This window comes from Muscardinus avellanarius, assembly GCF_963383645.1.
Source record: "Muscardinus avellanarius genome assembly, chromosome: 7".
Lineage (NCBI taxonomy): Eukaryota > Metazoa > Chordata > Mammalia > Rodentia > Gliridae > Muscardinus > Muscardinus avellanarius.
Window position 1 is genome coordinate 105,883,783 of NC_137793.1, and position 15,354 is coordinate 105,899,136.

The window sequence follows — 15,354 nt, forward strand, 5'->3', positions numbered from 1 at the left end:
TAGGCCAGCCCACACAGGGGGAAAGGGAGAGTGCAAAGGACCTGGAGCTACAGGCTTTCTGTGACCCCTGGAGTGCACAGGGCAAGGTATAGAAATGGGCAGATGTGGGGCCACAACCAGGGACCAGACTTCTTCCCCTGAAGGTCCCTGATGGCCCTGGCTTGACCCCAAAGGAGCTGGCTTCTCGACTACTGACCTTCACACCACGTAGAAACCTCAGGCTCCTCATGCCCAGGTAAGCGGGCTGTACCCACTCACCCACACATTTGGATTCCAAGCAATTTGTTTGCTCCCTTTAGTGGGGGATGCATTAGACATGTGAATCATTTCTTTAGGGAGAAAACGGACGTCAGCATTTAGCGAGTTCGTAATCACCAACACACACAAGCTCTGAGCCTCCTCCCCCTCCTTGGCCCTCCCTTTTCCTGTCACTTCAAGTCCCTTAGGAAAGAGGAGTGAAGCAAAAGCCCTCAGGCCTGCCCTCCCTCTGGCCTGCTGCACACACAAGTGTGGGTAATGCCCCCCCCCGAGCCCCCATGGGGCTTGTTGCTAACTTGTCCCTTGGCAAAGAACAAAGTCCCCACAGAACTGTAGGACCAGGGAGGAAGGGAGGGAGGGAGGGTACTGAGGCCAGGAAGGGAGCCAAGGAAGAGGACCAACAGGGAAAAGACGGGCGAGAGGGAGAGAAGCACGTACCAGTCTCCGGGACATCGGGGTCTTGTCATCCTCGGGAAGATGCTGCTCCAGAGCCAAGACAATGCAGTTGGCGATGATAGTGGCCAGGATCATGTACTCAAAGGGCGTGGGGAAGGAGGAGTTAAGGAACAAATTCACCTGAGAGAGGCACGCGGCCTCCAAGGGGGTCCTGCACATAAATATGCAAATTTCATCAACCCCCAAGGTGCCTTGCAGTGTGCCTGATTTATTTTAGCAGGTAGCAGGCAGGACCATGCCCAGCCCTTTGCATATACAACATAAAACCACTTAGGACTGGTCTGTGTACACAGCATCCTCTCCAAGAAAAGAACATGGCTAATGAATAATAAAGTTAGGCATACGGCAGATACTCCAGATACCGATGAAATATAAAGACAAATCCAGGAACCAACCCAGGCTGAAAATGGACGGGGTGGGGGGGTGGGGGTGTGCTGGATTCACGCTGTAGGAGGCCCCTAGACTGTATGATGTGGCGTTAGCCAACACTCAGCTTTGGCTGCCTGATGCCCGCTGGGGATCACATCTGGAGTCACCTCCTTTAAAACCTCTGCTCAGCTGAGTGTAAGAAGAACCTCTGGAAAAGAAACCCCACCCCAAATGAGCCTGCTTCTACTTAAGCACTTCCTGGGATCAGGAGGAGCTTGCCCACCTTATTTTCTTCTAAGCTTCTACGTCCAGAGGAAACAGAAAGCTGTAGCGTGTCTTGGGATCCAGGATGGCAGAGCCTGGGCCTCTAGAAACCAAACCCTGAGGCAGGTGAATGAGCGCAGGCTTTTTCCCTGTTAGGCGTTTCTGTTATGAAGACAGGTGAGGAACTCTGCGTGCCTTGTTAAAAACAGAATGATGACTCAACAGCAGCATCTCGACTCCTGCAGAAAGGTCCCGCCGCATGCTCAGGGGGAGGTGAGGTCACTTTAGAAAAGAGAGGGGATCTCCAGGTCCGGGGCCCAGGCACTCTGCATGTCGGGGTTTCATTCTGTAATTACTGTCAGGACAAACACAAGCGAGCTGTTGCCCCTGGTTGTGCAGAGCAGCCTGTGCTCTGGCAGGCCCCAGAGTCTGCAGAAGAGTAGATCAGGCAAAGGGAGGGAAGGGCAGTGACCATTCTCCTGTCCCCCATAGAGCCAGGCCAGCTGGGGAGGACACAACAGGGCCTAGAGCCCTCCCTTCTAGTACGAGAGGAGGACAAATCATAAGCATGCTTCTTTGAACCTCCCACCCCCTCCCTGCTGTGACAGCTTTCTCAGGTCAACATTAAAAGAGCATTCAGGACATCTCTGGGGCAGGGTGGGACTGAGTGGTCCACCAGTTGCTCTGGTCCTGGTGCTCACAAGGGAGGCTGCAGGGAGAGGCGCCCGGCTGCAGGGTCACCTCCAGTCCTGTTACTCTCCATTTAGCAACCCTGTGTTTTCCCCGTGGCTCTGTATCCCCAAGTTACACACATTGATCCTTCTCATACATCTCCAGCTCTCACCTGGCACCTCTGCCCCAGGGGCAGCAGCACCCCCAGCTGCTGCTCCACTGCAGCCCAGCCAGCAGATCTGAAGACTGGAGGGGCCTCAGAGGACCTCCACGCCAGAACTCTGCCTCTACTTACCACTGAGCTTGTTTATTATGACCTCTCAGCCAGAGAGGAGCCTCTCCACATGGAAGGCCCTCAGTGCCCCCTGGGTATTCCGCCTCCTCTCCATGCTCTACATGCCAAGGTTGGCTCCTAAGAGCCAACCTCGCTACAAGCACACACCCAGATTGCACGCCCAAACTTCTCAAGACGAGTCTCCTGACATACGCCATACCAATGCTACCAGAGACCAGTGATCACAGAAGGAATGCTCTGCCTTACCATGGCCGGCTCCAAACCAGAGCTCTGCACAAATAGAGAGTGAGGGGAGAATCGGCCCTGGGCCCAGAGCCCCACAAGACCCCCAATCAAGCTAGCCAGGGCCTGGAGCCCACCCCATCCTGCAAAATGCAGCTGAGATGAGAACATGTGAGAGGTGATGGCTGAGGAGCCCACACCCTTTTTCAAAGACAGTCCAGAAAATGGGTCCAGATAGAGACCTGATAACACAGCTACAAGTCACCTGTGAAAGGCAGCAGAAGGTAGAGGCATTCAGGTTCCTACAATGAAATGCCAGTGCTATTGGAATTTACAGTCAAATAAGTGAGAGAGAGCCTGGTTTAGGTAAAGCGGTTTACTCCCAGTAGGACTTCTCCGAGCTCTCAATACCACTGTCTACAGTGTGCACCCACAACACAGGCACACACACAAGGGGTTGGGAACAGGGCTGGAATATCCAGTATTTGTTTCACCTCACAACTCTTTTCTTTTTCAGAGCATCTCTCTTGGGAATGGTTTACAAGAATATACTCAAGAAGGTCTGAGACAAAGGGCAAGTCTCACTGTCTGTCCCCAAGAGAAGGGGCAGAGGAGGGCCCATGATCTGACTGTAGCCAGACCTGTTCTTGCTCTTCATGAAACATCTTACACAAGCAGAGAGCTCCCTCAGCACGCTGGGAGAGCCAGGGCCTGGCCTGGGCTGGAAACAAGTTCCTACTTATTGGAGCTATGCGCATAACTAGCTCTCTTGGGGCTGCTCGGGGCTGCGATGGCTCTTTTGGGTTGAGTCTTCTTCCTCTCAAAATCTGACAGTGGAAATGCAGCCTAGACGTAGATGAGCCCTCAGGTGCTGAGACTGGGGGCAAGGCGGGTCCGGGCAGCTGTCCCCCGACTCCTCTCTCTCACTCCTGCATCTGTGTCTTCCTGGCCAGACTGGCTTGCTCCATAGCTCCCTGATGGGACCTCTAAGCTCAACTAGACCAGAACATCCAACAGCAAGCACATGAGTCTTGTTGGGGACACAAGACTAGGCCCAGAAGGTTCAACTATCATCCCTGGGGATGCTCAGCACAGACGGGGTCCTGAACCCCGGAGCTGAGGAGTCAAATTCCCTGTGACTGGCGAGGTATCTAAATGGTTGAAAAGTTATGAAGTCTCAAAGACTGGTGCTGCCAAAAGCGCTGGAGATAAGAATCAAACGGTGAGGGTTTGGTAATTCATAGGTTCTGAAAAGACCCGAATTCTACTTTCTCCCCTCCAAATACTCTGCCTATTCACTGGTGCCTAAGGACCAATTCGGAACATCAATCCTTGGGCTTAAAGTTCCAAAGGAACAGAACACACCACTGAGATAGCCTCTGTATATCATGTGGACCCCACAACGAATTCAATTTGGGGTAATAAAGAACGTGAGGTGAGACTCTCCCCATCTCACCCTTTTCTTTAACCTCTTTCCACTTTCCTTTCTGAGCAAAGGACAAAGAAAAGGCGTTTCCATGTTGGGACTTTTTCCATCGCCTGCAATGGCCTTTCTCCTCCTCTCTGGTTATAAGCTATGCCCCAGCTGAAACATACTGTGTAAAGTTTCTCCTTGTGACTCATTTCTCTTTGCATTGCAGAGGGAATGCGTGTCCTCTCTGTGCGCCTGCCTCAAGAATCTAGACCCTGAAAGGAGATGTTGGATGATCTTTTCCCTGGCTGTGCTTAGCAGAGACCCTGGGACACAGTAGGAGCTTAATCCATGTTAAATGCAGGAATGAGGGGGAGGGGCCTCCTGGAGGAGCTGCTCCATGGAGGAGCCATTATGGAGATAACTGTAGTCACTCACTCTGGCTCAGGCTGGATCCCTGCTCATCCCACCTTTGCAGGCTGGCTCCCTTTCTTCCTGCCAAGAGAACTTCAAACCCAGCAACAGAGGCTCTGCTACATCTCCAAAGGGAAAAGCCTGTGCTGCAAATAATGGCCCAGAGGTCAAGCTAACACGCCTTGCAGGCAAGACACAGGTGGAACTTGGAAAGGTCAGAAGAAGCTCCAAGCCACCATGGGCTCCGAGAAAAGGACCCTCCTCCTGAGCAATTATGGGCAGGGGCAGAATGAAAGCCTGTGTAGGGCTCTAGGAAATTCAGTGACTCCCATTACATTCAGTGCCTGACACAAAGCATATTTTGGAGAGGATTGTCCAGCTCTGGTGTCCAGATTGTTTGTGTTTTGAAATCCTGCACAAATAGAGCTAACGAAGCAGCAAGCCCTGGGGGCCGGAGCCCAGAGTCTTTGCCTCATTCATCTCTGTATCCCTGGTGTTCAGCATGACACTTGGCATAGAGTAGACATCCAGCAACTGTTATTTTGTTGATTGAAAATTAATAACCAAGCAGCTCTCACCCTTGAGGTGGCCCACATTCTCCCTGGAATTTGTATTTCCTACTTTCCTAAATAAATCTATGTCTTTGTCTCAAAAAAAAAAATTAAAAACCAATTGGTAATGAATAGCATAGGCAGACCAGAGCCCACAGAAGCCTTATAAAAGGTTTCCCATCTTCTGTCTACAGTGTACACCCATTTGAACTTTCTGTACTGTGTGCTGTGAGCATGCATTATCTATTAAAAGAGAAAAAGCAAGGAAAAAAAACCCCAGCATGCATGGAAGATCTCTTTAATGTTGAGATAGAAAGAGAGCGAGAAAGAGAAGATTCTTCTTGCCGAAAGATAATGAGTTTTCTCTGAGTTAACAGGGTTATTTTCACATTTCTCTTTACTCCTTCATCCACTGTCTGAGTGTCATAATGAGCATGTATTCATTTATAATCATAAAATCAATTAAAGCTATACGTTTTCTGAAAAACACCAAACCAACAGAAAAGCCCATCAGACCTGAGGGTACAGGGGAAGGTGACAGTCACGGAAATCAGTACAAGATTTGGGCGAGGATCAAATACCAAAGAACAAAGGGGTGGACCGGCCTGAAGGAGGAGATGACCAAGAAAGAACTTTGAAACCTGCAAAGACACCGCGTCTCACTGTCTGCTCACTAAGGGGCCGCTCTTCATAAACTTTCCTGGCCAACTCCCCAAACACCCCTCTGCTCCTCTCTCCTTCTGCGCCTGTTAATGAGGATGAGCCAGCGCAGCCCGCCCTCCCTTCCCTGTCTCACAGTCTCAAGACAATCATTAGGGAAATGATAAAAATAGGTACACTTATTGATTTATCTCCTTTACCCGGTGCTCCTTCCTTCAACCAGTTGACTTGTTTCCTTAGCAACACAGCTAATTTGAGCAGCCCCTGCTTGGCCCACACACCTGACTTTTGTTCAATCCCTTCTTGAGCTCAGTAAGCCGGAGCCAGGGACAGGCTCTCTGCTCTACTGCCCTGCTCACAGCCTCTCGGGTTTAGATCTACAGGGAGAAGTCTGGGAAGGACTTAAACCACAGGCCGCCAAAGGAAGGAAGGAATCTGGGCGAAACACGCACATCTCTTAACACCAGGATGCTGCTGACCTCATACAAAAGAGGCTGGGGGCCGCCAGGGGCTGGGGGCCGCCAGGGACCATGTTCTCTCCAAGCCCAGGCCTAATGGAGGGCATGCACCTGTGGTGACTCTGGCACTTCCCAGAAACTCGTGGGGGTGTCTAGAAGAGCTCACAGTCTCTGGGGAATCATGTCTCAGTCTCCTTTGGTCATTTCCATCCCTCCCCCCAGGCCCAGAACCATCTGCTTGAAAGAAAGTGCATCCCTTCTTCTCTCACCAGCATCCTGGCTTTGGACCTAGGGACCTGGGGTGTATCTGTCTACCCCTTCCTCACCCACATGTAAATATCACTCTAACATGTGGCTGTGGACTAGAAGAGGCATCGGAAAGAGCCTCTCTATCTGTGATTCCCCCCAGAAGCTCTCAATTAAAGATACTTTTTTTTTTGGTAATACTGGCGATGGAACCCAGGGGCCTTCTACCTCCAAGCTACACCCCCAGCCCTATTTTTATATTCTTTATTTTGAAACAGGGTGTCACTAAGTTGCAGAAGGCCTCACTAAGTAGCTGAGACTGGCAGCAAATCGCAATCCTCCTGTCTCAGCCTCTCAAGTACTTAAATTACAAGTATGCACCACTATGCCCAGTCAAAGAGATATTTTAAATATGAACAATAGAGCCAGGCATCCTAGTATTTGGGAAGCTGAGACAGGAAGATTGCAGGTTCTCAGCCAACTTCAGCTACTTAGTGAGGCCCTCTCCAACTTAGTGAGATCCTGTTTCAAAATAAAGAATAAAAAATAGGGCTGGTTGTGTAGCTCAAAGGTAGAAGGACTCTGGGTTCAATCCCCAGTACTACAAAAAAATATGAATGATAGTGCCAAGAGTGGTGGCACATGCCTGCAATGCCAGTATCTTAGAGGCTGAGACAGGAGGATTGCAAGTTGGAGGACAGCCTCAGAAACTTAGTGAGAACATTAGTCACTTAACAAGACTGTTTAAAACCTAAAAATAAAAAGCGCTGGAGGTGTAGTTCAGAGATAGAATGCCCTTGGGTTCAATTCCCAGTATCACAAAAAATATACATATATATGTATATATATTCATACATATATAAATATATATAACATGTATGTATACGATATAAGCATATGCATGTATTCATATATACTATCATATATCTATATATGCCTTCATAATATTCATATATACTATCATTCATATGTAAATATTCACAGATATAAATAAGAATGATAGTAAAATATAGCTAAAAGCTTCCATGCTATTTTTTTAATATGAGAAAATCGAAATCTTCCTTGAAACCAGAATAAGAGAAAATGTAACTTGGCAATGGAAAAAGAGAGTCAGGTTCCTGCTGTCAAAGCTGTCCCAACACAGTGCTCAAGAGGCAGGGAAAGGTCACCACCAACCACTCCCACAGAACAAACCAGAAATGCGAAAAGAACCAAGGCCCAAAGCAATACATGAACAGGACAGCCTTCTGAAAACTGTAAGGTACTCCACAAAAGCACAGTCAATTTGATTATCCTACTCAATCAATCTGGAAGCATCTGCTGTGGCTCCAAGCTTTGGGGACAGCATCTGTTCGTGGTCTCTCCCTTCAGAAGGGGGCTGGCTGGCTGCAGCCAGGGCTGACATTCGATACCCGCCCCAATAAAAATTTTTTTTTAAATGATGGCAGTGGGCCTCTGGCCCAGATCCTCCTGAGACTATGGAAAGCAGATGCAGACACTAGTGCCCAGAGAAGGATTTATGGAGCTGCTGGCTCTGATGCAATCTCTCTGGGTGATTAGAAGGGGCATCAATCACCCGAGGCCAGATTAGGGGGAGTGGAACCACCACTGAAGTCCAGCAAGGACCCTGATGGAGATGCAGTGAGATCATGCTGGTGAGATCATAGCCCCCTCCCCTGAGCCTGCTGAGACAGACCCATCTGCCCAAGAGGAAGAGTCATGTCAAAGAGATAGGACCTTGTACCTAAAACACAGACACAGCCATCACTGTGGCTACAGCTTTCACAGGGAGTGTGGGTGCCCCTCATGGTCTTCCTCCTCCTTCCCATGGAGAAACATTCTTGCAGGAAGCTTTACCTCCTAACCTGTCTACCCAAGTTGCGGGCACCATCTTTCAACCCTTAAGTCTAAAAGGAAAACTCAAACCAGCCCTATTGAGCAAGGCCAGGGCCAGCTCCCTGCCTGGAGGGCTGCTTCATCACCTCTTCCAATCATGTGTGAAGTGGGAGCAGGAGTTTAAAAGATGAGATCCACGAGGGCTTTCCAATGCCTCTCAGCCAGCTGCCCCGCCCACAGGGTGAGAGGGCAGAGGCCAGGTGCATAGAGTCCCTGGCCAGGGGAAAACACGCTCCTCCTCACTGGGCTCACTCTGGACTTCAGAGAACTCTTACCATGTCTGACCTGGCAAGATGGGATGGCCCAGTGGAAACCAATCCAGAACATGGAATAAACAGAGGGAACTCCGCTCCTTGAGGTTCTGAGGGGCTATGGATGAACTTCCCAAAGTCCTAAAGTAAATGTTAACTTTTCTGAATCCATCATGTGTGGGCCACCCTGATATTGAGAGTAAGCCATGACACTTACTCCACTTCTGCCTCCTTCTGAAGCCCTGCCCAACCTCCGGATTCCCAGTCATTGCCTGGGGCTGGTCAACAGAGGCTGGACCATGCATCACCTTCAAAGGGCAGGAGGGCTGAAGCCCAGTGCTTCTTTATGCACACGGGACTCAGGCAGTGAACTGGAGATCCACATTGCATTCAGCTTCCTCCTCCCAGCAGGGCAGGAGAAAGGTACTGTTGTCAAGCAGGAAAAGGAGAAGAAGGACCCATGTGTTCCTCCATGTTGTCCATTTCATTATCTCCCTGCTTTCCTTGGTGCAGTTTCTCTCACCACCCAATCTCATCTTTAAAAGAAAAAAAAAATCAGACTGAAAAATCAAATCCCTTTTCTTTTTTTAAAACAAAACAAAACAAAAAAAAATGCATCATGTGACTTCCAGCCTTAACATCAGTTTCTTAACTCTGGTTTCCATGGTGGTGGGATGCGACCTGCCATCACCATGACAACAGCTGCCTCTGTTCAAATCCACCATCTGACAGGCGGTCCTGAACACACACGCACACCTCTTTCTCTGTCTCTCTGCCTGTCAAGGAGATGGAAATACCATTACACCTACTCCTAAAAGACTTAAAAACCTAATGAATGAAAGACAAAGGAAGCAAAATTGGGCACATATTAAAGAGGCAAAGAACCCCTCAATGGTCTTCTGTCGGCCAAAATGGTCTCCACGAGCTCTTATAAAGACAATGGACTGTTATTCAAAACAGAGACCCTCCGCATTACCCTTTTATTCTTAGTTGTGACGCCATGTCTCGGCCCTCACTGCTCTTAGACTACCTCAAAGGAAGCTCACATTATTCCTACTTTGGTGAACTCAGCTCCAGGCTCAGGCTCACCCAACTCCCAAAGGAGATGATGTTTTGGTTCTGAGGAATAAGACAGCCCTGGCCATCTTCCTCTTATTGCAGCCCATGCCCCTTCTAGTTGCAGCCAGCTGGAGAAGTCTTAACAAATTCACTCATTACGCATCTGGCTGGATCCTGGACTCCGAATGCTGTCATTCGCACACGGTCGGGGTGTTCAGTAGACAAGTTATTGAATGCTACAGAAAAGGAAAGAATGAGAAGGGGCACATTCTGAAAGAAAACAACCCAGCGGTGGGGAAATTACCTGTTTCAGAAACCAAAATTTGTGTTTTGATGACTCTCTGACAAATCTGAGCCCCTCAAGAGTTCTGGCAGCAACAAGCACATTAGGGAAATTGTGAGCTGCAATTGGCAGCCACACCTGACTGTGCCCATGTCAGCTGGCATCACGGGGACAGCAGATGGTACTCAGGACGTATAAGGAAAATGCAAAGCCTTTCGTGAAAGAGTCCATAAGACACCTCTGGGAGAATTTCTTTGTTTGCCTTTGAAAACTCTGCCACTGTACCCCAGTGTTCAAAGATGCCTGCTGAGCCTGCAAACCACATGAGGAAATGCTAAAGGGACTAAAGATCCTCGGCTTGGAAAGGGAAGACTTGAGAGACATCATAGCTGCTTTCAAATATCCGGAGGGATACCTTATAATAGGGGGCTTTGATGGTTTTTTTTTTTAAGTTATTCCAGAGAATAAGACCCACTCAAAGGAGGATCTAGGGCAATAGAGTGGAGAACTTCTGCTGTTCCACAGGTGAACGGATGACTTTGGTAAGAAATAAATGAAATGTGATGCTAATAAATATTTAACGTCAGGAAGAAAAGCCCTCATGGGCAGTATTTGCCAATATTGGGGGTGTAAATACTCTTCAGGGCCAATTTCACTACCAGATTACATCACTGAACATGGAATCTGGAAGAGGCAGACGACAGAAAATCAAGGACTTTGGGGAGGTTTTGGCCTCTGGTGGCCATCATTCTAAGTCAACCTCACATGCATAAGGGGTACAGGTAAGAAGCAAGGTCAGTGCATCTTCAAGCACTTATTCAAAGACCTCCTGCCTGAGCATGACCCACTCTGTTACTTGGCCTCAGATTGGCTGCTTACCTAGATGGGTCTGCATTCAGGAAGTCTGGCTCATCGGCCTCACCACAGAAGGCTGGCAGTGGGAGGCATGCCCAACCAGCCACAGGTGAATGGCTTTGCCTTGTGTTGTACGGTGCAACATATGAATTAATCACCCTGTTCTCTCAGGGTGAATTCCAGGATACCCAGGGGGCTCCTGCTCTGTCACCATAGCCTGCAAGAGAACTGAGAGCGACCGGCTGGTGCATGTGATCAAAGCACACTCAAAGACACAGAAAAAAAAATAGGTAATTTGCTCACCTCTTACCCTAGGAGATTAGTGGGACTCAGCCTCAGCTCAACCATAGAATTACCCAGAAAGTTTTAGAAAATGAAGGCCACGGTATCCCACCGCTAGAAATTCTGAACTATCTTGGCTGAAGGCTGGACATGGGCATTTCCAGAAATTCCCAGGCTGATTCTAATGTACAGCCAAGAGAAGAAAACCCTGATCTCAATTCTGGAAGCCATAAAGTTAATGGTACCCTCAAATCGAGTGCAGTAACAATTGTAGACACTAAGATCCCAGAGGCACAAAAATGAGAACTGATGAGACATCTTAGGGTTCTATTAACTATTTCTGCACCCTCATTTCCACAGTTGTAGATACTGAGACCAAGGAGAAAGGATACTTCTCCAGAACCTCTCAGGACTCAGCTCCATAGTCTAAATATCTTGGGAAAGTATCATAATAACAATCAAATAAAATTCCCCAAGGCTGGGGCTGGTAGAGCCTAGCATGCATGTGGTCCTGGATTCAATCCCCCAAACCAGCAAAATTAAAATAAAAAAAAAACATAAAAAACAAAAACCTTCCCTGGTTTCATACCTTGAATTGAGGATTCTAAAACTGAGGGCTCTTTTCATTTGTATTTACTTCCTCCTTCCTAGAATGACTCAATTTTTCCAAGATCTTGTCTTCTAAGGTAGGGTGTGTAGATGCTTTACCTTTTCTAGGGCCAGTGAAGACCCCCGTAGACTTTCAGAGATGGGCTTGCTCAGGCTCCCATCCACACTACTGTAAGCTGAGACCTCGTGTTAGTGTTTACACCGGGTAGTTCATGGCCCATTAAGTCTTCATCATCTCATATGCTTCTCCAATGACATTCTCAAGAAAGGAGAAAATTAACCATTTCCTGGATCACTGTTTCCCATCCCTGATGGATCTGTTGCCAGCCAGCTTCATTCTTATCAGGTACCCTTCTCTTGTCCCTTCCTACTTCTTTCTTGTTTAAGTCCTTTCTTCTGAAGCATGATCCTTATACCCAGCCCTCTCTGTCCCAAGATAAACACCAAAAACACACACTGGTGAACTAGTGAACTGATGAGGACATCTCAGAAGAAAATGAAGGGGTTAGAGGGAGGATGACTGAGCAGAGAAAGGATACAGAAAAAAAAAAAAAAAACTATGATACAAAGGAGCTCTGCACCGAGTCGGAAGCCCTAAGTTCTAGTCTCTGCTTATTCTCTGAGCAACTTGCGGCAAGTCTGTTAGTATCTCTGGTCCTCATATTTCTTGTAGATAAATAAGGGTTTGATTAGAATTTCTCATGGATCCCTGTAATTCTAATACAGTATTATTCTGTTAATACAGAACATGATAGAAAGGAAGTGGGAGAGAAAGGAAGACCATCCATTGTTACAATCAAAAGAAGTCGCTCTTGGAGAAGCTACTGATGAGAACCTCCAGGAAATACATTCACAATGAAATTCTGCACACCCAGGAACACCTTGAAGGTGCCTAAAGTTCACAAAAATATTTCTAAATTGTCAAAAAGAGAAGCTCCATGACTGGATGGATTAGGTAGAAACTTCCCTAACAGTCAATGGAAAGTGAGACTCTTCATCATGGGGGCCTGGGAGTGAACATAAAGCTGCTTCTTTAGAGACCTACGTCAGGTTTTTCCTACGGTCCACCCAAGATATGAGTCTTCTCTGCTGCCTTCCTACTATCCCAACCCCCATTTTCTAAAAAGCTGAAGCATTCAATAAGCGAAAGTTCAAGAAAAAGTCAGGAAAGCTGCCACCTCCGCACTGCAACTCACATTGAGGGACCCTGGAAGGAAAGGACTGAAGAAAAAAAAATGGACCCAGCTGGCCGTGGCAGTACACTCCCATAAGCCAGTACTTGAGAGGCTGAGACAGGAAGATCTCAGGTGTGGGGCCAGCCTCAGAAACTTAGTGAGACCCTGTATCAAAATAGAGCCACGTGTGGTGGCACACACATGTAATCCCTGCATTTGGGAGGCTGAGACAGGAGGATCACAGTTTGCAGTCAGCCTCAGCCACTTGGTGAGGCCCTTTGTAACTCAGTGAGTCCCTGTTTTAAAATAAAGAATAAAAAGGGTATATTCATTTCGAGTCACCCCCTCAGGCCATTTTGGCATGGGGCTGTATTTCTATTTTCTGTATTTCTATCTTTCTAATAAACTTCTTTAAATCTTCAAAAAAAAAAAGAAAGAAAGAAAGAATAAAAAAAATAGTGCTGGGGGGTAGCTGGGTTCCATTCCCAGTACCAAAAAAAAAAAAAGAAAAAAGAATAAAAAATAGGGCTGGGGGTATAGCTCAGAAGTAGAATGCCCCTGGATTGTATCCCCAGTACCAATAAATAAATAAATAAATAAATAAATAAATAAATAAATAAATAGGCTACGGATCTAACTGGGAGGTAGAATGCCCCTGGGTTTAATCTCCAATGCCAAAAAATAAAAAATAAAAATAAAATGAACCTGACATGCTACTACTGAAAGAAAAATTGGCCTTTCAAACCAAAGGCCTGCTCAAAGGCGATGTGGCAGTGGGGCTTTGGGGTCAGTAGGAAGACGGGGTGGGGGTCTCAGATCTGCTTCAGGATGAGCATGGTGGGTAAGAGCGCCTCGCTCGTATCCCCTTTACTGATTCTCACTCCCCTGTGCTTAGCTTCCTGACCAATGCCTACCACAGATACCATGCAAGCAGCACCCGGTGTCACCTCAAAGGGTAGTCCCTTAGGAAGAGTACTGCCAGTCTCTCAGACTGACCAGAGGCAGTGTGGTAGAAAGGAGAAAGAATAGTACATCTGCCTGTGGCCTTGAGCTAATCATCTGTAAACTCGGAACAACAATATCCACAATTCCAGAAGTTAGATATGCCTTTGCACTGCACTGCACAGGGGCTGTCACACAGTGAGCATTCACTAAAGGTTAGTTTTTTTCTCCATCTACTCCCAGGGCTGCATACGGTGGGACTGAAAGCCCTCCAGCCCTACACAGTAGTCTCTATAGAATGTTAATTAGATTATATGATAATATAATAATAGGTGAGCATAAGAGAAAAAGAAAAGGTCGTCAGCCACGTGACGATGCCGGGTTATTCTGAACCCAGCCGCTTCTGAGCAGAAGTGTAGAAGGCTGCCGAGCAGGTCTGACATCCTAAATCTATCCCTTTGCTTTGCCATCTTAAGTCTATTTCCTGATATTTGTGGCAGCAAAGAGCTGTCTTTCTCAGCCTGTACATTCAGAAGGGAGGGCATTTGCTACTCTGTAATTGTCCTCAGGGAAAGAGACTGCCTTGAGATGTTAACGTGCTTATTCATGGAACTTCAAGAGGGGTAAGAGGCTGATAGTGATCTTAAAAATAAATAAATACCACCAAGCAGCCAGGTGCAGTGCTCAGGAGGCTGAGACAGGAGGATTGCAGGTTCAAGGACAGCCTCAGCAACACAGGGAGACTCTCAACAACCTTGTTTCAAAACAAAAATATAAGGGGCTGAGTGTAGCTCTGAAGTAGATGTCCCTGGGTTCGATCCCCATTAGTACAAATAATTAAAAAATAGATACATACATATATACGTATGTACCTCGGAGAAGGAAGCATTCTCTTGCCAAAATGCCCAGCTCCTCTGAATTTACATGGACCCATATTTCCCAAATCTGCCCCCTCCTCGTGTCACCACATCCACCTCCTCAGCCACCTCCAGACAAGCCCACGCCCTTCAACTGCTCCTCGCATCAACACACCCGAATAACACATGTAGCTGCGTGCATCCGTATGGCTCCCTTATTCCACAAATACAAGTTTCCATGCAAATACAACCCGAAGTTAGCAGGAGGAAGGACAGTTCCATTAACTTTTTCAGGCCCACCCCCTAACTCCTTCTGAGGCTTCTGTGTGGTTTCCAGAAGCCAAATGGTATACTCTAATTCTCCATTCTCAACCACACCAGCATCTAGCTCCCACAGGTAAGATGCTTCCCAGGATCTTGGGCCAGATGCCCTTCATGGCTCTTTAGGCAAATTTACAAGGGCTCGAAGCATGGAGATTACTTTCCCACATACGTTACTCTACCCTTCTGGAATCTTCCTCTGCAGTTCATGGATTGCAGTTCATGGATTTTGACTTTATTCTCTGATAGAACAAGACAGAGACAGATCTTGGATACCCAAAGCACGTGAATGATGGAAATACATCATGTCTCAGCCTCCTAAGCACATTAGCTAAAAAACTGGCAACCCCCAAGAATACAGTGTGCCTGAGGCCAACCCAGGACTCTCAGAAGGACCTTCCATATGCTAACAATTAGGCCATCTGAAATGTGTGACTACCATTTTTGTACAAACAAAATCAAAATTGACTGACAACAAAATTAAGGTTATTGGTGGTTTTGAATATCTGCTCTGCTTTGATTTGAAGATGGATAGGAAGGTTCTGGAT

The 15,354-nt window shown here is 47.3% G+C and overlaps 1 protein-coding gene across 1 annotated transcript in view; it reads right to left on the minus strand.

Annotated features, from left to right (window-relative positions):
- The window catches only part of CACNA1E (calcium voltage-gated channel subunit alpha1 E), a gene marked incomplete at both ends in the record, with an annotated part of 387,788 nt that overhangs the window by 291,375 nt on the left and 81,059 nt on the right, over positions 1–15,354 (minus strand). Inside the window, one exon of the mRNA XM_080698762.1 lies at positions 697–802. Coding sequence (XP_080554888.1) covers positions 697–802 — 106 coding nt within the window. The remainder of the gene's footprint in view (positions 1–696; positions 803–15,354) is intronic.